Genomic DNA, 21,741 nt, shown 5'->3' with positions numbered 1-21,741 from the left:
TTGTCGACTCCCCTTTTGACACTTGAAACTTGACATCGACACCGAACTCTTGACTCTTAGTTAAATGATTTATTAATTTTCAATCATTTTTAATATTCTTCTATTTACTCAATTTCTATACACTATTTTAAAGATATAAAAGTTATAATCCCATGTCAAATTCATGTTTGTGTCCTATATTTTTTAATAATTGACATGTTTTATGTCCATGTTGTCGTGTTCGTATTTGTGCATCATAGGCATTAGCTTGCACAATGATAAATGAAGGTTGCAATATACATCAAAGTTTTTTACATAAAAATTAGCAAAGGGTGAAAATCATAGGTTTGATTTAGTGGAAATGATTTTACTTGTGTATGTAGGAGGTTTCAAATGATGGCCTTCAATTTAATTGATGAAGGTTAATATAATGTAGTAGGAATAAATTGAAGATGATGGATCCAATGGTAAAAGTTGGAGAAGGATTGAGGCCTTCAAAGTTTTCTTTAACATATTGTTTAATATTTCTAGTTTTACGAAAATAGACCAAAAAAATCAAGTGTAAATAACGGTATTGATATCATGAGTTATAGTTGGTGTATATATAGTGCATTGGTCATATTGGCATGATGCGCGTCAACATTTTTTGCAACGAGAAGTCAGCAAGAATCGACGTTTGTGTTAGTGCATCAACCTTATAGGTGATAATATGTGCCAATGTTGTTGGCAATGATCAGACGACGAAAATAACAGACATTAGCATTTTGTGTCAATGGCATGCATATCCCTTATAGGGAATGACATCCGCTGAACTTGATGGCAAGGATTGGGGTTGAGGTTGATGAGTGGAGTTTGTATTGATAGCATGCATCAGCTCTATATATAGTGGATGTATGTTGGTGTTGTTAGCATGATGGGAGAAAATGGACAATAAAGTTGGCGAGTGTTGGCATTTTTGTCGATGGCATGCACTGGTCTTATATGTGATTGCATGCCTCGACAATATTAGCGAGTGGACAGTAAAGTTGTCAATGTTCATGTATCAATTTTATAGGCCATAACACGTATGGATATTGTTAGCAACAAACTCAATAGAGAAGATAAAAAAAATGACGGAGATCAAGAAATCATGGTTAGATAACAATGTTTGAGTAATCGCATTAAGACAACAATGGTCATGAGATCATAGTTTGGTGAACAAGTCAACAAGTCATTCATTTTGATCGTACACATGCAAGGTTTAGCTATCATTAAATCAATCAATTTATATCCCAAAGTTGATCACTATACTTCAAGTGCTTGATTTTGACTCATTTGGACTCAAACAAAAGTACATTTTGCATCATTAGACTCATCTCATCAAAAAATATTAGGTTCAACTATAAATTTGCTGAAATCAAAGCATAAGATATCCTAAATTAATTCCGAAAGTTTCTAAATCAAACATTATATCAGGATTCATGCTTGATCATATCGATTTCTGATAACGTGTTGAGGTGATAGTTTTATATTTGAGAAAAATAAATTTTATTTCATTAAAATGTTTTTATATTTAGCAAAATTTTATATTTGAATAAAACATATGATACCTAAATAAAAAAATCTTATTTCCACATTGTTGAATAATAAATATTAATAACTTATGTGATACTAACTTCAACTGCGAATATCGAACACTCAATAAAATAATTAATACAGATCATTCAATGAAATGTTTTATATTTGCTTCAGATTTTTTTTTATATTTATGGGATATGACACTCTCAAAAATTTATAAATAAACCCCAACTATCCATACAAAAGGAGAGCTTACACCTTTGGCTAGAGAGGAAAGAGAGTTCTTAGGCTTGAAAATTTTTAGAGCTCCACTGGAGTACCATCATCAGCAAACCCTATGTTGGATGACCATGGCATCCCAAAGGCATGGTGATTTGGAGTTTTATATTTTTTTTATAAAATAAAATAAATTAATATAATTTTGAAACTAATTGACAAGGGAATAAATAAATAAACAATTTTAAGATTTATACGTAAATTTAATAAAAAAAAATGCCTTGACTAAATTCAATATTACCCATTGATTTCTCTTTTTTGATTGGAAAAGTTATAGATAAGGCATAAATCAACTTTTTCAGTAGCTATGCTTTTAACAATTATCATGATAAAACTATTATTATAACATTGTAACATAAATTATTTTCTTATGATTAAATGCCAAATTCATGATTTATTTTATTATGCATTCATGTAAATGACTTTGACCTTAGTGCAATTTTGAAAACCAACAAAGATGCAACCACTGCCAATTTTTATAAATGTTTGAATAAATCAACCTTAAGGGAGAATGTCAACAAGCTTGAAAGATGAACCACAAAGACAAAGACATCTCTCTAAGAGGAAATAATTAACTGTCAAATTCGTTTAATGAATACAAAATAAACAAATTATTAAAAATTTAACAAAATAAAACTACCGATTGGAATTTCATTTCTGAATTGTAATATTTAATGATAATTAAAAGAGTAGAGAAAAAAAAACTAACATAGCTCTATAAATAGAAAGGATTTATTAAATTTATTTAGTATTTTGCAATTTATTTTTTCAGTTAGAAAAAAATTTATACCAAATAATTTGATTCATTTAAAAAAATATGGCGAGACTAATTATTATAGATGAAGAAAGTTCAAGAATAATTATGGATTAAAGCTCCACTTTGGATAATTTTCTTATTATTTTCTAAAATTATTTTTTAATACACAATTCACCTTGGTCCATTGAGGCTACCAATTAAATAGATCCGATTCTTATTTATATGATATGTGTATAAGTCTACCTTAATTAACCTAAATGTCCCCAAAAAAAATTATTTGTTAGCAAAAAAAAAATTCAATTAAAATTTTTTTTTACGCTAAAAAGGGGTTAATTTACTATCCTAAGCCGAGCTAAAGCTTCAAATTTAAGAAGCAATAAGAAGGTCATCCCAAATGAAGTCTAAGGCTTCGTTTGAGATAGCTTTTTTATTGCTTTTTAAAATAACTTTCTAATTTAAAAATTAAAATTTTTATACTAAAAAATTACTTTAACAAACAATAAAAAAACCATCCCAAACAAAGCTTAAGTTTTATCAACAAACTTTTAGCATTTCAATCACATTTAAGCCCCTTAAAAAAAAGAAGCAAAATCCCTGATGAAGTCATATACCTGATCCTCATCCATGTCATCTGAGCTGTTTTTTAGCAGTTAAGTATAGACTGGTGATCCCCTCTTAAGCTTCAGTTTCGGATGATTCTGAATCAGAATTAGCTCAGAAAGCTCTATGAGATTTTTGTATCTTGTTGGATTATGAACAAAAGAAAAACAAAGTATCAGAATATTCTTATCCAACCTACATTAGAAAGAGTTTCACAGCCGCTTTAATTTGTGTTAAAATTAATGCAGTTCAGGATAATGTATAGAGAACCGATTTCAACAAAAGTTCTAAGAACTTTGGCTTCGTTGGGATGAATTTTTTACTGTTTCTTAAAATAAATTTTTAGTACAAAATTAAATTTTTATAATAGAAAATTGTTTTAAAAAATAGTGAAAAATTATCCCAAACAAAACCTTCATCTAAATGCACATCAAGAAATCTTTTTTTTTTCTTTGATAGGGAGCAACTGAAAGGAGAAATTATTACGTGCGAAAATCGGATACAAAGAACCATCTGATTTGCCTATATGAACAGTAAAAGCATACTGAACTGTTTCACTATGCTTTTACTACTCAGCACTACTGTTCACAAAGACAAAATCAAATAATTCTCTATGTTCGATCTCTGCATGTAATAATCTCTCAACTGAAATGGCCTTCTAATTGAGGATCTCATATCTTCCAAAGAAAACAGGAGAGGTTTATTGGAGGAAAATCACAATTTTTTTTCTTCTTTTGTCCAGAAGATCAACGAAACAAAGAATGCACGCTTGTACGTAAGACAACATATCACAGACAAATAGGCAAGTTAGCAACTGTTGCTTCAACATAACATCCGAAAAACAAATTAATAATTCGAGTTTGTGCAATTTAAGGTTGGAATCTTACTGCATTGAAAAAGCTTAAATCCGGCATTAATTTGCTCTTCGTGGAGGTTGAGGACAATTCTCATCTGCAAACATTTCCTCGACAAACAGGACATACCCTGCAAAGAAAATCAATAAATCAGGAAAGAATTCACTGCTTGCAGGAGCTATATAGACATATAGATGTAAGAAACACTTAGAAATAGGGAAAAAGGATACAAAATTGTGGTCAGAATGTAGCACGCAGGGCATATACAATATGCATTCATAGGAATTATTTAAGAAGACAACTTATCGAAGTCATGAAAATACATATTTTAATGTATGTACAGTATGCATTCATAGCAATTATTTAAAAAAGATAACTTGTCAACATGAAAAATACATATTTTATAATTTTTAGAAGTATAATATTGCACTTTTTCTATTCTATGCCCACATTTCATGAATATTTTTTTTATGCGTATAATTTGCATTTGAAGATACTAGTTACAAGAAATAAATTATTGATACATCATCAAAAATTATTTTGATTGGACTCGAATTTTGATGCATATTTAAATTGAAAATTTTCAAAATTAAATTCAGGACCATTTGAATTTTAATTTAGGCAAACTTATAGTCGAATTAAATATCTCAATAAGATAAATCCAAGGATATCAACAATGATCCAATCCAAGCCTGCATGAGCCGAAATCAAGGGTCTGAAGCATAATTGAAAATTTCAGGACATTAATTGAATGGTGACAAAACAATCTCCAAAATTTAGCAAGCTCATATTTGAATCGAGCGGCTCAACGAAACAAATCCAATGGCCCAAGATTTCTAGATTCCAACATTATTAAGGTACTTAAATGTCGAGCAAACGATTCAAATCAAGGGAATCAATATAGAATGTCTGATGAAATGTTCGAGATTTTCTCTATATTTATGAGACATGCCACTATCAAAAATTTATAAGTAGGTCCCCATTTTCTACATGAAAGGGACCCTTAAATAGAGATTCAAGAGAACTTAAGATGCTTGAAGAATCTTGGACCTCCCCATTTTCTACATGCACTTTCATTTAGTTGTTTGTGTATTGAATCTTTGTATAAAGCTAGGACACAAAACTCTCTCATTCTACCGTTGTGAAATTTCTAGCTTGCAACAATTATATTAGAGTAATTTAGATAATTTTCTAGATTATCACTTGCATTTGGTTAATATAAATTAAGTGCTAGGATAAATTAGATGAAATTTTGTTACTTTTCATACTTGTTTGAAACAATTTTATTCATCAAACTTGATCAACATATAACAGATCAATATATATATATATATATACAATCTAAAAATTAACTATCAAATATATTCAAAATATTACAAATTAATAATCAAAACGATTATCTACTCATGAATATTCTAACAATACCAAATCCAACAAATATGATTTGGTATAGGGGATAGACCAACCCTCCCTATTCTTCCTCAAGTAGATCTCATCAAGCACCTGACTTAGGGTAGGCAAGGGCCGCCCACAATTGGTTCAGCTTATTAGTTGCAATACTCTCGTTGGCCTCAAATCATAACATACCTTGCCTAGTCTTAAATGATTCATACATATAAATATTTATCCCTCCTTAGAAGATAGCATCCAATAACATGAAGTTATCCCAAGATGAGACCCTTCATCTTCCAAGTGAATTCCACCAATCAGGACTATCATGCCAAACTTTTAGTGCTTCATATCTCTATGACGGTTGAAAAATGTCGGTGCAACAACCTCTCACTATCAGGCCAAGATTCATCCACCTATAAGCTAAACAATGTTATCTTGACTCACCTGATTCGACTAGCACTTCCAGCTCACAACCCATGATAATAATGCCAAATCTACCCCTACCACACATTAATAGCATCCCTAGAAATGTTCTTTGGCGACTTGCATCGCTTGGTTTATATAGAACTCTTATGAGATAGGCTATATACATTATCCCTAATTGATCTTCCTCCTCACCACTCAATAATACCATCCTTCGACAACTCATATCATAGGATTCAAAATACCAACCATCTATTTGTATAATGGATTTTCCAACCCTTATGACTACGTTGGCCACCGACCACTATAAAATAATCTACACATCCAATGTGCCTCTGATGTACTCTTTTGATGGGTCTTTCCCTGCCATTCTCAAGGGTTGAGATTGGACATGATTATACTCCCTAATGTGTGGGTTCATCAATACCTTCGTCAAATTAGCCTAACTCTTAGTTGACAAGTTCATTTTTTTGGCATTTGCCAAAATGGGGTCCCTAAAGAAATACTTTCATAGGTTATGTTCTCCACTTGACCCTGGGGTTGTTCCTTAGACTTTGCCTTTGATAGTTTTATAAAGACAGTGCGCTCCGCTCTCATGATGATCTCCTCTATAATATTGAGGCATAGATCTCCGCCAAAAAGGCCATCAATATCTATTCAAAGAACTTCGATTACCCATTGGCAAAGCAAACACTACTCATAAGGAAATCATCTAGTAGTAGAAGCCACCTAAGGATCATGATCTTCCTCCCAAACCCCAACAACAACAACAAAATTCTCAACAGAGTGGGAATTCACTACACTATGTAAATCTTTTGATTATCTTTTACAATAACAAGAGCATTAAGTGGTCCTACACCCTTAAGCCAAATACAAATAATCGAAACTAGTATTGTCATCTCCTTCAAAGTTGCAAACACAATATATAATCATACAACCAACTAAAAAAATAAAATTTAGAGAATGATTAGAAGTACCTTCACCTTTTTCTCCAATGTTTGCATGCTCATACCAACACATGCCTCACATGGGGGCAAGCCTAAAAGACAATACAACAATAGCTAAATATTGGGCGAAGTTGAGAATATCATTGGTGGACCGCAACTTTTAAGCAAAGTCCTCATTACTTCTTTTGAAAATTCAATGTTTAAAGAATTGGGGATTGACACAATCACGTTTGACAACTACAAATTCATGGTGGAGCAAAACTACAACAGGATTAACTTATAATTAATGTTGGGAGCAAAGAGCCATGCTTCAAAGTCAAAAGGATCCTAATTGATAAATAGAGTTCTATCGATTTCCTCCTTTTACTGCATATTTCTAAACTTAGGCCTAGCAAAAGAGAATTCCAGCTAAACATTGCTTCCTTTTAAAAGTTCAACAACACCTCGTTAAGTAAAAGGAAGCATCACGCTAGATCTTATAATTAATTAAGTCTCTTGTCAAACATATGAATCAATTATGATGGTCAAATTTAAGTTGCTACAATGCAATATTTGTCAGACCCTTCTAATTAATCTTCAACATTATTGCATCCATCACATACTTGAAGATCAAGTTTACAACTTTTGGAAACCTCATTTCCATCCCACCCTCTAAGAACTTTTGCCTCAAACATTTTAGATAGGTTCCATATTTGGCTAGCCAATTTTATATTGCATTAATGTCAAAGATGTTGAGCTCCTATGATGATCTTGTAATGTATTATTTTGGCATAGATCATCACCAATAAAGCCAACAATATCCACTGGAAGCATTTCGATCATCCCATTGGCAAACGATACCTAGGAAAAAATAATCCAGTAAACACTGCAAGGAAAATAGAAGTCACTTAAGGACTATGGTCTTCCTCCTAAACCTTTGCAACAACAACAAATCCCAGTTGATCGTTGATTCATTTTAAAAGTTCAACAACCACCCCATTAGGGTAAAAGGAAGCATTACGTTTGATATTATACTCAAGTAATTCTTTTGTCAAGCATATGATTCAATTCAGGATGGTCAAATTTGAATTGTAAGTTTGAATTGCCTATAATTTAATATTTGATAGGCCCCTCTAATTGATCATCAACATTATCACATCCATCACACACTTGAAGATCAACTTTATGACTTCTGCATTACTAGGGGGAACCAACTAGAGAAACAATCGTATTACCATTGGAAGATGCAACCATGGCATGGACAACTTCAACCTCTTAGAATAAAGACACATGACAAATGACTCACTCTCCTACTGGAGAACACATTTCAATCCCACTCTCTAAGAACTTTCGCCTCAAACATTTTAGGTTGGTTCTATATTTGGCTAGTCAATTTATATTGCCCTAATGCGAAAGTTGTCCAACTCCTATGATGATCATGTAATGTAATGTTTTGGCATAGATCATTACCAATAAAGCCATCAATACCCAATGGAAGCATTTCAATCCCATTGGCAAATAATACCCGGGAGGAAATAATCCAGTGAACACAGTAAAAAATGTAGAAGTCATCTAAGGTCTCTCCTCGACCTTCGCAACAACAACAAAGTTCTCAATAAGACTAGGCATGCAACCCCGTTAAAGTAAAAGGAAGCATTAAGCTAGATGTTATACTCAAGTAATTCCGTTATCAAGCATATGATTGGATTAATGACGGTCAAATTTGAATTACCTATAATGCAATATTTAACAGGCATCTCAATTGATCTACAATATTGTCATATCCATCACACATTTGAAGATCAAGTTCATGACTTTTGTCATTACTAGGGGGAATCAACAAGCAAACCACTTCTATTACCATTGAAAGAAGCATTTATGATTGACAATGAGCATCAATATCCACAACTTCAATCTCTAAGAATAAAGACACATTTCAAAAGACTTGATGGATAATACTGTGGAATTAGTATTTTAAAAAATTCATAAATAATTCAAATAATATATATATATATATATAATCAATTTTCACATAGCCTTAATGGATAATAGAAAAAAGAAAAAAACTAATTTCAAACCATTTTAAAATCAGAAAATATGCATTCTTAACAACAACAACAACAAGTCTTTATCCAACTATGTGGGGTCGGCTAAATGATTTTTTTTTCTCCATTGTGCCATATTAAGAGTCAAATTCTCATTTAAATCTAATAAATAAATCTCATTTTTAATATTTTATAACCAAGTCTTCTTAGGTCTACCTCTACCTTTCTTAACATAAGCCAAATCTAATACATCTACTCTCCTAACTGGGTAATCGAAGGACGAAGTTTTATGTGACCAAACCATCTAAAGCAACTCTCTCTAATCTTATCTACCACTGGAGTTACTCTAACCTTTTCACGTATGTGATCATTTCATATCCTATCTCTAAGAGTAAAGCCACTCATCCACCTAAGCATCCTTATTTCTGCAACACTCAACTTGATATAATGTTTCTATTTAAGGGTCATCATTCTATGTCATAAAGCATTGCAGATCTCACCACCATCTCATAGAATTTTCCCTTTAAGTTTGAGGGGCACTTTACTATCACACAACAAGCATGATGCATTCCTCCACTTCAACCATCCAACTTGAATTATACTAATAATATCCCCATCTATTTCACCATCACTCTGGACAATAGACCCAAGATATCTAAAACATGTACTCTTATTAATGGCCTGATCGACCAAAGTTATAATCCCCCTACTAGATCTATTATTGCTAAAATTACACTCCAAGGTTTCTATTTTAGATCTGCTCAAACGAAAACCTTAAAACTCTAATATTGACTCCATATGCATTCTTAAGATTGAACTAATTTTAAAATAAATAAATCATTGAATAACAAAGTCAATTCTAAATGAGCTCAATATTTTAGAGATTGATCTTTAAACCCTCTAAAGTATGTGATTTAAATTTAATGAAGATTGGAGTTCTTTAGAGGATTAACAACTAAAACCTAATTTCAATATAAAGAAAATCCCATAATAAGCCGTGAAACTTGTAATATGCATAACTAATTCAAAAAAATCCTAAATAACATAAGCTAAGTAAATTTAAATGGATTTGATAATAATAAACACACTTTATTAAATTTGAAACATTAATGAATAAATAATTTCAATAAATCATTAATGACTCCAAATGACTTCAATTTTTCAAAGAAGGATCTCCAAGCACTTTTGATTTGAGAATTAAATTTCATGAATGTTTAAGTTCATTTATATGATCAAACCTCAAACTCTAATTCATAGGTTTAACTTAAATTTTAGAATAATAATTAAAAATCCAAGTTAATTCCTAAAAATGTAAAGTAAATTATCTTGGGGTCTTAATAATCTCTAGAAATAAGGAGAGACAGATTTCTAAAATTTTAAATAAAAACTTTTCATTTAAATAACTATGCTAATAACATACATCATTAAATCAAATAAATCATAAAAAATAAGAAACAAATACAATTAACTTCAAATTGTTACGAGATCTTCATGAGACCAGATCCATCTCTTGTGATAAAGCTTATCAAATTTTGAGTTAATATAATTGAAATTTTAAATATGTTCATTAAATAATATAAAAATATAAAAAAATTCAAATTAATTTCAAACATGTTAAAATTTTTACCGGAGGTTGCTATACTTACCCCTAACCCCTAGTAATTTTATATAAATTTTTAAGCTTATCTAAACAACAAAATAAATTTTTATCATTAAATAATTAATAATAATATAAAATTTAGAACAATTCAAAATAACTTCAAACTTCAAATTTTCATATGATATTCCTAGAGTTGTCTCTAGCATCAAAGAATTATTTTATGAATTTTAGATATCATCTAAACCTAAAATAAAAATTAACAAACTCTAGACTTAATAAAAGAATAATTAGATAACCTAGAAATTAAAAATATTATCAAAAATTAAATATAAATAAAAATAGTTAAATGAATTTCTATAAACTCATAAAATTACAAAGATTAATAAACTAAATAGTTTAAAATGTCATCAAATTTAAAATTAAAAAACTTTGGCAAATTCCTATATAAAATTTTTAAATAAATACAAAATCATAAAAAACACTTGTTTACTTTTGATGCAACTCACCTCTTAGGTGGAGGCATACATCTTACTATATTTAGGATGCTTCCAATGGTAAGGTTCACCTAAGGATGAATATTATACATTTAAAGTATTATTTAAAACCTTAAAATAAAAAAAAAAAAACCTAAACTATAACCCAAATAAATTTTTTAAAACACAAATGACTTAAATTTGAAATTACTTGTGGATTAAATTGAATAATTTAAAATTAAAACAGAGACAACAAATAAATAATACCCTCACAATTTAGCACACACTAGGTGTTTGATATGACCCTCCAAAAGCAAACTTGCATTTTGACAAGTGCGTCAACATATAAATCAAAATCAAGACAGTTCTTAAGTGTTGCATGCTCTACTCGATAGAAAATGTAACTCAAAATATGTTATGTTGGAAATCATCTTAATGCATCAAGAGACATAAAATTGCTTTAAAAAACATGTGTATCACTAAAAGAACAAAATGAAAGCACTCGCCTTCAAACTCTAACTCATCATATTACATGCATGGACTTTATCAAATTGCCCTGCCTATAGGAAATCATCTTTAAGTCCTAATATTCTGGCATGATCCTTCATGAAAAAGAAGTGGAGTCACATGGCTAATAACTGATGAATTTTCATAATTTTAGAAGTTTTATATAAAAGAAGGGTCAAATGGGCCCACATTCTATTGGGAAAGATTGTAAGCCCCAAATTTTAGGTCAGATTCTTTAAATGCCAATAATGGACTCAACAAGACCTATTCTACTATTTGCAAGCCTAATCCTCCACAAAAAGAACTGGATTTCATAAGGCTAACAACCTAATGATGTCTCTTAATTACAAAAGTTTTAAAAGAAACATGAATAGACTACCTTGCCTATATGCAAAGTGATAAGTTCCAAAATTTTAAGTCTAATCATATATATGTTTAAAATGGAGCAAATAAGAACTACTCGAGGAATTCCGCTAGGCCAGATCGTCCATTTGTTAAAAGGTTGGAGTTAGCGGGATCCACATCCTAAAGACCATTCTTGTAGCAGAATACTCATGAAAATCCGAGTCTTACTCAAATCAAACAAGCTCGCATTATCATATCTTGAATATCAAATATTGGAGCATAAATCTCGCTAAATTATTTTGTTTACATTTGCACAAGATCTTTAAGGCTTTTTCCAAATAATATCAATTGTAAAAAGAAAACACTGGCGATGATTATGCCTACAAGGCACAACCGCAATATCTAAATTACAAAATTAATTATTTATAAATAGTCGACACAATTTGCAACACAATAACTATCTTAAGTAACTCAAATGACACACAAAACTGTGAACTAAGTCATTTGTAAACAAGGAAGTAGAGTCAACAATATTCAAAACGATAAGTTTAATCATTAAGTTGGCCCTATGATGGGCACATTTATTGCGCATCATAATCAGACATGTTTATTAATCAACAAAACTCCTGATTTCTTAGGCTCATGGTCACCCATGGTGGATCATGGAAAATCCAAAGAAGATAAAAGCAATCCAGGAAATGCAAATCTTAAGCAATAATAACAAGTCTAACATTTGAATGAATGTATAATTGTCCTATCTCATTTCCTCATCAGGATTGTGGTTAAGTTTCTAGCGATGAAGAATTTTGGTCCACCTTTGAGCAACTAAAGGCTTATTTATCTTTATCATCTCTATTGTCAAAGCCAATTACAAGAGAAGTCCTATACACCTATGTTGGTTCTATCCCCAAGCACTTCTCTTATAATTGGGGATATAACCAACATAGGTGTATAGGACTTCTCTTATATTGGCTTTCACAATACAGATTAGAAAAAACAAACCTAAGGTTAAGAGAAGATGGAATGAATAAAACATGAGAAACACAAAATACCATAGGAAGTTCGAAGCTGGAATGAAGGATCTGCGGACAGGCCATGAAACAAATGCGACTCTAAAGTTCGGAACGAACGTGATACGCAAAGTCGCAAACAAAGGAACCGCTTCCGCCTTCCGCATTCATTCTATTTCTTTTCGTGAAAAAACCTAAACCCATTGTCCGCTCGCCTCACAAATGCTTTGTCCCGCAATCCGCAACCACGCTTGTCTGATTGGATCAGATGTTTGCCTCTGCGGACCCATTATTCAAGCAACTTGACAGGCTGCCAAGTCGAGCGGTTCTTTGATCGAGCTCGAGCTCGATATACTACTCGAACTCAAGCTCGAAGCTCGGCTTGTGAACTCCTATGATGCACAAACACGGACACAGTAACACAGATACAACACGACACAAACATCTAGTGTCGAGCATCAATGTTAAGAAAGTGTCAAAAACTTTGATCTTGAGATAGTTTTGAAAGGTCAAAATTGTAACGACGTCAAACGTCGATGTTGAGATGACATCGGGCATTGTTGTGAAACTAAAGTCACAACCCTCCAAAGAGAAATAAAAATGAGAATATTTGATGAATGAGGTATTGAGTGCATGTGATTAATTTGGTGTTGCGGAGAGGAAATAAGAAATTTAATTTTTATATTTTAAATAAATAAAAATTTTAAATACAAGAAATTATATTTTAAAAAATTTATAAAATATTTAATACACGTGCGTCCAATTTGTATTTAATATATTTTTTAAACAAACACGTTTTTTGCGTGTCCAACACATGTCAGATGTGTGTCTTGTCAACTACGTGTCAGATACTACACGACTCTTTGAGGATAAGTGTCGATGCATCATAGGTGAGCTCGTTACCGGGTCGAGCTCGAGTAAGCTTACGAGCCGACTTGACTCGCTTGCACCCCTCCACTATGCAACACCAACAACTCCAAACTCTTTTCACCACAAACCATAGGAGATGCTAACACAATTCAGGTCTTTTACATTGTACTCACACTTTCTCCAAATTTTGGAAAAAGCTGTCCTATATAATCTAGGATTACAGCTAGTGGAATCCATTTAAGTGTAACATCATGTCTTGTGTGTGTTACAACAAATTTTTTGATTGTGGGATCTCCATTTGAAAATAAGAAATAAAATCCCCAATCTATAGTCATGAAATTCTAGCAAGCAACAATACATAGAGGTTAAAGTTTAATTGTGTCTTCAAATTGAAAACCACATAATACATATATTTTAACCAGTTGTGAAGTTAACCAAATAATGTTTCAACGATATTTTATATCATATTAATGAAAAAGAAAGACAATTAAACATGTTATATACAAAAAAAGTGAATCTATCATGCATACCAATATATTTATTACTTGTCCCACATTTTTCCAATTTGCATAGCTAATAATTATTTATCTAAGGTGACAATCAAAAAACCAAAATATCCAATGGGACTGCAATTTTGTATGTGCACTCCCAAAAAGTTGCTTTTCTACGTTACTCGTTAAAACAAATCCTGCTTACCAAATATCTCAAGAACTTAAACATAGAGCTAAAAAGATGTCCATACCAGCATATTCTTAGCGCATCAGATGCCGAATTGGGACCATATGCAATTCCAAACAATTTGTAACAAGATGACTCATATAATGCATGAATTATTTCAAGACACGGAAAACAACTTTCGTTCAAAGCTAGTTATAATATGACTAAACGATTAAATTCTCAACTTTTGGTGCTAGAAATGAAATTCAAAGTCTGTGTCCAATGTAGATAGAAGCGTGTCTTTACCGTAGTAGCGTCAGTTTTTTTTCAAGTATAGAACTCTTTGCTAAAATATGAAGTACTTCAATATTGATCCAAACATGAAAAATTAACCAGCAACTTAATTAGTATCAGATAACAAAGTACAGCCCAATGCGATTCTCAAATATTATCTGCATATTTAGCCAACGTTAATAGATTTGAGAAAACTCATCCATTTTCGGAAGTAAATTCTCAACTATTATACACTTCAACTTTATAAAAGAAAAAAAAAAAGAAAAACGACATCAATGGAATACGTCAAATCGTTACTTTTAAATGGTGAAGTTGCTAGAACTTATCGTTTGAGAAGAGAATAAAGGACGATGGTTACATTAATAAGTGGGATCAAATGAAATTCAAACCTATGGATCTCTTTCAGCCACTTGTCAACACAAGTCTGGTGAAATTCATGCTGGCATGGTAGTGTCCTAATATATTCTCCATCTTCATATTCCACAAGGCAAATGTAGCATCTGTAAAATCAGAAAAAGCCAATTTAATGCAAATTAGTGCATCTCAATAGCAAACATACGATTATACCACGTCTTCCTAAAGTTAAAATTCAAGAAAATCAGAGTTCCACTTCAGGATAACAGGAAACATATTAATTTGTTTATTTGGACACATTAGTTAACCTGTAAAAAATATGAACAGAATTAAAGCTCATTGTAAAGCTTTTCAAGACAGATGGAAAAATTATGAAACAAGAAATAGTGATGATACATTGAGCCTGTACGAGATGCTTCTTCTCAAGAGAGCAATGAGAGAGAGAAACAGAGAGAGAGTGTGTGTATTCTGTGAAAGCAAAGATAGATACTCACTGTGGAACCTCCTGATTCAAGTGTGTTTTTGATTTCACATAAACTTTCAGCGGAATGTTATCCACAGCCTCTTTTGGTGCAGGAAAAGATCCAAGAGAAGAAATTGATTGCCTGGATGAAAGTACAGCGGATTGCTGGTGGATTTCATCCAAAACCTACATGTTTGAATTGTCATGAAATAATGATAAACTTCTAGTACTAGACAGCTAATTTAGTAAATTCGATTATTACAGTGGAACAATCACGTTTGAATGAATTATTTTTAAAAAATTCATTTCCCGCATCTTATCATATTTACAAAAAAATGTGTATTTTAAAACTCAAAAGTCAATTATTTTGTATATGCTTTCAATATTTTATGAAACATACACCTAGCCAAATTGTCATTTTGACATGTAAAGATTAGAATTTTATTAAAATAACTGATGTTTTTTTTTTCTTTTTCTTTACCTCTAGCATTGAGTCAATGTAGCCTTCTATCTTTTATATTGCACTCTGTGGTTAAGGCCATCAACTTTTCTAGACTTTAAAATTGAGATGATTTAAATTAAATTTGAACTTTTTTTTTTTTAAATATAAATTCAATCTTGATAGACTTTTTAATGTCACTAAGTACATATATATCTTTATTATACTTAAAATTTGCATATATTAGTATACAAGTTTTCTGGTATTCCTTTCTTTTCAGAATTTAGACTGAAAATCATATAATTCAAGCACATATCAATGCTTGTTAAATAAACCAGTTCCATGTTTTACCGAGTTTACACAGTATGGAAGTCATCTTTACCTCAAAAAGTGCCTCAGCTAGCATGACAATTCTTGAGATGCTGGAGGTGTTACTAGTGTCATTATTATCATGGGGATGTCTGTTACTTAATCTGCATGTGCACTGTCCTGTTCGGTGCTGTCCAGATAGAATGCAGGATCTATCATGGCCTGATAGGTTCTCAAACCGGCTACCTAGCCTCTGAAGAGCTCGAACCTGCCAGTAGACATCATGTTATAGAAGCTTGTAACAACGAAAACTGAAGTGATGTGTGTAGTTACCTGGGATCTTATTCTCCTTCTTCTCTCTAGAAAAGCTGATCTATGCTCCAACAAATCATGATTACCAATCTCTCTAATCTGTGAAGCTCTTGAGGTATGAAGCTGGCCACTTCCAGTAGACCCATCCACATGTGAAGACAGCAGTGCTTCGTTAGCCTGAGTAGAACTTGATGTCCTGGCCATGGTTTGCCTACTGAAAACCTGACTGTTGGACCTTATCAGTGACCTCTCTTCTAGAAGTAATGCCCCAAACAAATCCTCAGATAATGTACTTCTCCGAAGAACTCTATCACGGAGCCGTCCAACACTGCGTGTTCTGCTAAATCGCATGCTTCCTTCCAAAGGTAAGGGGGGTCCATGGCGTCGAAAATGGTTCATAACATCACTGTTGTCAGTTTCCTGGAGATTTTGATGGGAGAGTTCTTCCAAGCTAGCCTCAACATGTACACTGCTTCTATCATTATCATGATTATTTTCCACTCTAATATTTTCCCCACTTCCAGTACTATTACCAAAAGAGCCATCATCTCCTGAAGAAACATTATTTCGGGATGATCTCAAAGCACTGGCTTTACATATTCTAAAGCAAGTTCTGTCTGGCATGAAAGTACAAGGACAATGCAAGCAGCCTGAATGGTTGGAAGATTGATCAATTAAGGATAGTCCCTGAGAATTGCTGCATCCTGGATCATTTTGATGCATAAAGCTTTTCATTCCCCTGTTCTGATCAATATTAGTATTAATCAATGAAGTACACTGGCAAACAGTAAAGTCTCCGCAGGATGCATGATTTTCTAGGCATGATTTGCTTGCACCGTCATCTCTACATGTGCTTCCTTTTGAACTCCTATGAATTTGTGCGATCTAAAAATAAGAACACAAACAAAATCAATTAGTTTCCCTTGGCGGGAGTTTATTAGTCAAAGAAAATATAATATTTTAGCTAGGTTGAATAAATTTCCATCCTTCAAAATTATGAAAATTTATATTGTTACAACAAAAGAAAGAATCTATTGATTTTCTCTCAATTATTCACTTTTCTCTTTCTCTACCTTTCTCTTTCTAATATTTCTATTTCCATCAATCATTTTCTTCAAAATCACCCAACCAGCCTCTTTCTTGCTATGGAAGAAGAATGTTAAGGGCTTATCTACGTTAAAATTTAGTAAGAAGAATGTCTAGTGGGAAAATGCTTTAAATTTTCTTGAACACTTGCATTTGTATATTTCAAACTAATGACCCGAGTATACTTTTTCAAAGCTATTGAGCTGAATGAAACTGAGCGATTTTATATAACGAAGCAAGTCAACTAATGATTATGCAAAATACATAAAAAAATTGTCAAGTAGATTGTTGAGAGATGTCCAAGTCAACAAATTCGAAAACTTTTGTATTACCCTCATGTATTACTTGGCCTTCAATTTTTGAACAAAATTGCCGCCTCAGAAGGGCATCATTTTAGGCCAAAACTTTATTCTTTGCATCGATAACCATCGAGACTCATTTCTTGGAAGAGACTTCTCTTACTCTCAGTATAGATCTTGTTACAATATGGAGGAATCTGACTTCTAAAACTAAACTTTCTGACTATTAGATATTAATATTTTCAACATGATGCTTAATTCATGACACAGTTCTCATGATAGTAATTATTAAAGTAGGCCAACTTCAAGTTAAATCTTCATATGCAAGAATTTGTATATTTAAAAAATTAATAAATAACTGCACTAATAAAATAAAAACTGCTTCAAAGCATAAGATGATATTTACTTCATTCCATTAGTTATATCATTTTTCCTTCTAATAAAAATCATGTTTTGAATTAAGTATAAGAGATGACTTTACTAAGAGATGACTTTATTCAGAATTAGGCAAAGCAAAGTTGGCCAAAAAATCAGTTAACATCTTTGCTTTGATTGCAATCATTAGCGTCTAGAAAATTTGGAATTCACTAAAACCCATTGACCATTTTAGTAGTGTCTCCTTAAGTAATCAAGTTTTGATAGAACCATTCTCAAAAGATGATCAATGCTAGCTAACCTAAATTGAATGTGCTTGAAAATATGACCGAAGTTGTCGAGCAATAATAACTAAAATCATGGCCAATTTCTTCACGATTGAATATCTCAATTCAGCTCCTCAAAGAATCTTACTCGAATAGTATATTGGCCACTATTTTTACTATCTTCCTTTATTAAAACAAAACTCACGGCTTCACCCCCTACTCCAAGATATAATAACAAATCTTCACCTGACTTAAGACTTTAGAGTCATGGAGGTGAAGAGAGAAGAGTTTTTAGTTGATTTGTTGCATTCATCATTTCATAGATATTTAAATCTTTTCATACATGGAGAAATAAGTAGCACAAACAAGAACTTCATAGCTCACCTTGAATTGGTGGATGATATTTAAATAAGAAGAAATGCTAACAAAATCCACCCAAAAAGCATTGGACAATCCTACATGCAACATCATGGTTCTAGCCCTAGCCCCTTTTGTCAGCGTTGTGTCCACAAAATGAGCTTCTCTAATAACAGACTACAAGAACTACTGGGTCTATAAAAGAAAAGTAATGCCACACTCAGATAAAACTAACTTTAACTAGTTTTTTTTTTCGTTCTTCTACTCAAGATTGATGTGTAGATTTCATCCATTTCTTTTGATTGTCATATAAAGTGGTGAAATGTGGAATAAAAAAATTTAATATTAAGTATGGATCGATTTGAGTGGTGCAGCATTACTCTTAAAGATATTTGAAACAGAAAATGATATTTTAACATAAAAAACAAAGCAACCGTTGCGATCAAGCCACGTCTAACCCTGCACAGGATTCCTTAATGACTACACGTAAATAAATGCAACGTTTGAGTTAAGTTAGTAACGCCAAGAGCAGCAATCATGCGCTCAACGTAGCTGAACTAAATGCAGAACGTCAGATTTTCATCAATCATAGTTGGGCCAGGAAAAACCTAATCAAAGAATACATTTACACCTGAGCAAGAGAAATCAAATTAAGTTTAAAAAAAAAACATTTTTAAAAGCCACCTGTTCATCACAAAGAGTGGGAGAGCAAGCAAAACAGCAATAGCTAAACACTCCAACTTCTCTAGATCTTGGTCTCATGCCTCCATCTTCCGACGCTTTGCTACTGCTCGATCCCATCGCCCAAGAATCCCCAATGTAGCTTCAATCACGTAATGCTTCTTTCCTCAACACCAGAACAACTCTCAAACCCTAAAAATCTGTCCCCCAGAAAACGGAATAAGAACAGGAAGATATCGAGGATATGCCACTGGCTTTTCTCGACTAAAAAAAATTACATCAAGAAATGGAAGGAAGAATACAGACGATCGGCAAGCGGTTAAGACACCGTAGGTGGGTTTAGGGCTTTTTTACTTCAATGATTTCTAATTCAGAGAAAGAGGGAGCGAGAGTGGTATGGGAGGCAGTGAAGTACACCGTTCTTTTTGAATCAGAGTGGGGTGCTGGAGGGGGACAGGTTACAGAGCTCTCCGCGCTAGCAATGGCGATGCGTTGGCCAGATCTGAGTGCGATCCGGTGCACGACTTCAGCCATAGGACAGCAAGCATCAATGCTATCGCCAATCTATAATCCCCATTAATCAATACTCTTAATAAATGAATCAATATTATTTATTATTTATTTATTTTAATTGGCCAATTTAAAATAGAGCTAAATTTTATTTAATTTGTGGATTTGTTTGAAGAGTGTAGCAATACTTATATGGGAAACAAATAAGAATAAATATTATATGAGGGATAAGAATAAATATTCTAAAGAGCTCATGTAGATCTCACATGCAATTAATAAAATAATTTTGTGCATCCATCCAATGCTCTTCATGTTCTCCTGATTTCCCACAAAGTTATTTTTTAAGGTTTTTGTTATTATATTATCCTAAAAATTGTTATCAATTAAAATACTTATGTTCTATTCAAAGCAGTGATTGATGGCAAGTAGAATGTAAATGAGTTCAAATATTATTGGTATATCATCATATTCTATTACGCGGTGTGTTTGATTGCGAGTGCAATTTATTAGGGTATTAAATCTTAAAAGTTATTTGATTATGTAATTGTTATATCTAGTTGAATTCTGATAAATTATTTGGTTTTTTAATTAAAAATTGAGGGAAATAAAGCAAAAATTCCCTTAAAATTTTAAAAATTATGATGTTTTATGAGTTATGATAAAATCACATGACCTAAGAATTCAATTAGTAAAACCCACAACAAAAGTTTCACTAAGTTTGTAATGGTAAAGTACCTTGTGTGAATGATAGAAGATGATATGGGATTGAATAATGGAATAGGATAAAAGGGTGCAAAAAGGTAAAAGGGAAAATGGTTTGGAGATGAAGTGGTGAATTCTGATATTGAAGAAAGAAATTGATAAGGTTGTCATCCTTATTTTGAATGATGAGAATTTTTGAATGTTTGAATGAACAAATTGGAAAATATAATCTGCCAAGAGTTTACAAAAGAGAAGGTGATTAATAGATTAACTAACTACCTGACATAGGAACCACTCAAGGTATGCGAAAGACATGAAAGGGCCTAAAAAAAAATCGATCTATGATATTGTTGAGATATCTCGAGACAAGAACATTGTTGCTAAGTGGATTTATATATGAGAAGAGAACTTGAGAATGGTTCTTGAGAAATACTTAAGAACCATGCACCAAGCACAAAAGAGTTAGAACCAGCAAGTAACATCCTAGAAGGTGATTGATAGACAAGCTAGCTTTGGACCTGAGAAGATATTGCACATTAGTGATGATATTATGGTAATGTTATTTTTCTATTGAGGTGTCAATGTGGTGTCAAGTCTCATAACTTTCTTTTGATTTTGATTTTGCACCATAACATATTAAATGTGGTCCAAATTGTAACTAACATTCTTTCTCTATAAAGGGAAGTAAGAGAAGGGTTAATGTCTTAGTATTTATTGTCTTTGTCTTTAGAGAGTGACTATTGTGCCTTGGGTTATATATATGACCTAAGATAAACAAATGCTATTAGAATACTAACAAGAATGGGGATTCATGAGAGAGAACCTCCCTCCTATTTTTCCATGTCATCCATTAATGAATTTCAGTGCTTAATGTCTTTCTTCACAATGACTCACTCTATTTGGCCTCCTTTACATGACGACTCATGAATTAAGTTTGGTATAAGGGTGGTAGGTTCAAAGAGAACACTAACTCATGGTGTTGATGAAGAGTGTCTATAAGAAGATATGAGAATCATTCCCTAG

General features: G+C 32.2%; 1 protein-coding gene across 1 annotated transcript; it reads right to left on the bottom strand.

The window, feature by feature from the left end:
- Positions 1–3,868: 3,868 nt before the first annotated feature.
- LOC110103044 (probable E3 ubiquitin-protein ligase HIP1) lies at positions 3,869–20,044 on the bottom strand. Its single transcript, XM_020831589.2, has 6 exons — positions 19,510–20,044; positions 16,464–17,327; positions 16,204–16,398; positions 15,414–15,568; positions 14,955–15,065; positions 3,869–4,153 (listed from the first exon to the last, which is right to left on the bottom strand). The coding sequence occupies exons 1-6, from the start codon at positions 19,624–19,626 to the stop codon at positions 4,117–4,119; spliced, it is 1,479 nt and encodes a 492-aa protein (XP_020687248.1). The 5' UTR covers positions 19,627–20,044; the 3' UTR covers positions 3,869–4,116.
- Between the last annotated feature and the right edge of the window lie 1,697 nt (positions 20,045–21,741).

This window comes from Dendrobium catenatum, unplaced genomic scaffold (genome assembly GCF_001605985.2).
Source record: "Dendrobium catenatum unplaced genomic scaffold, ASM160598v2 fragScaff_scaffold_1061, whole genome shotgun sequence".
Taxonomy (NCBI): Eukaryota; Viridiplantae; Streptophyta; class Magnoliopsida; order Asparagales; family Orchidaceae; genus Dendrobium; species Dendrobium catenatum.
This window is presented reverse-complemented; position numbering and strand designations above follow the sequence as displayed.

Bases quoted from the DNA above. Each gene is read 5' to 3' on its own strand.
- LOC110103044 (XM_020831589.2), bottom strand. From the start codon at position 19,626: ATGGGATCGAGCAGTAGCAAAGCGTCGGAAGATGGAGGCATGAGACCA. The intron at 17,328-19,509 runs GTGGCTTTTAAA...TCTTATTTTTAG, and splicing joins CCACTCTTTGTGATGAACAG to ATCGCACAAATTCATAGGAG. The intron at 15,066-15,413 runs GTGAGTATCTAT...CTGATTTTACAG, and splicing joins TTGAATCAGGAGGTTCCACA to ATGCTACATTTGCCTTGTGG.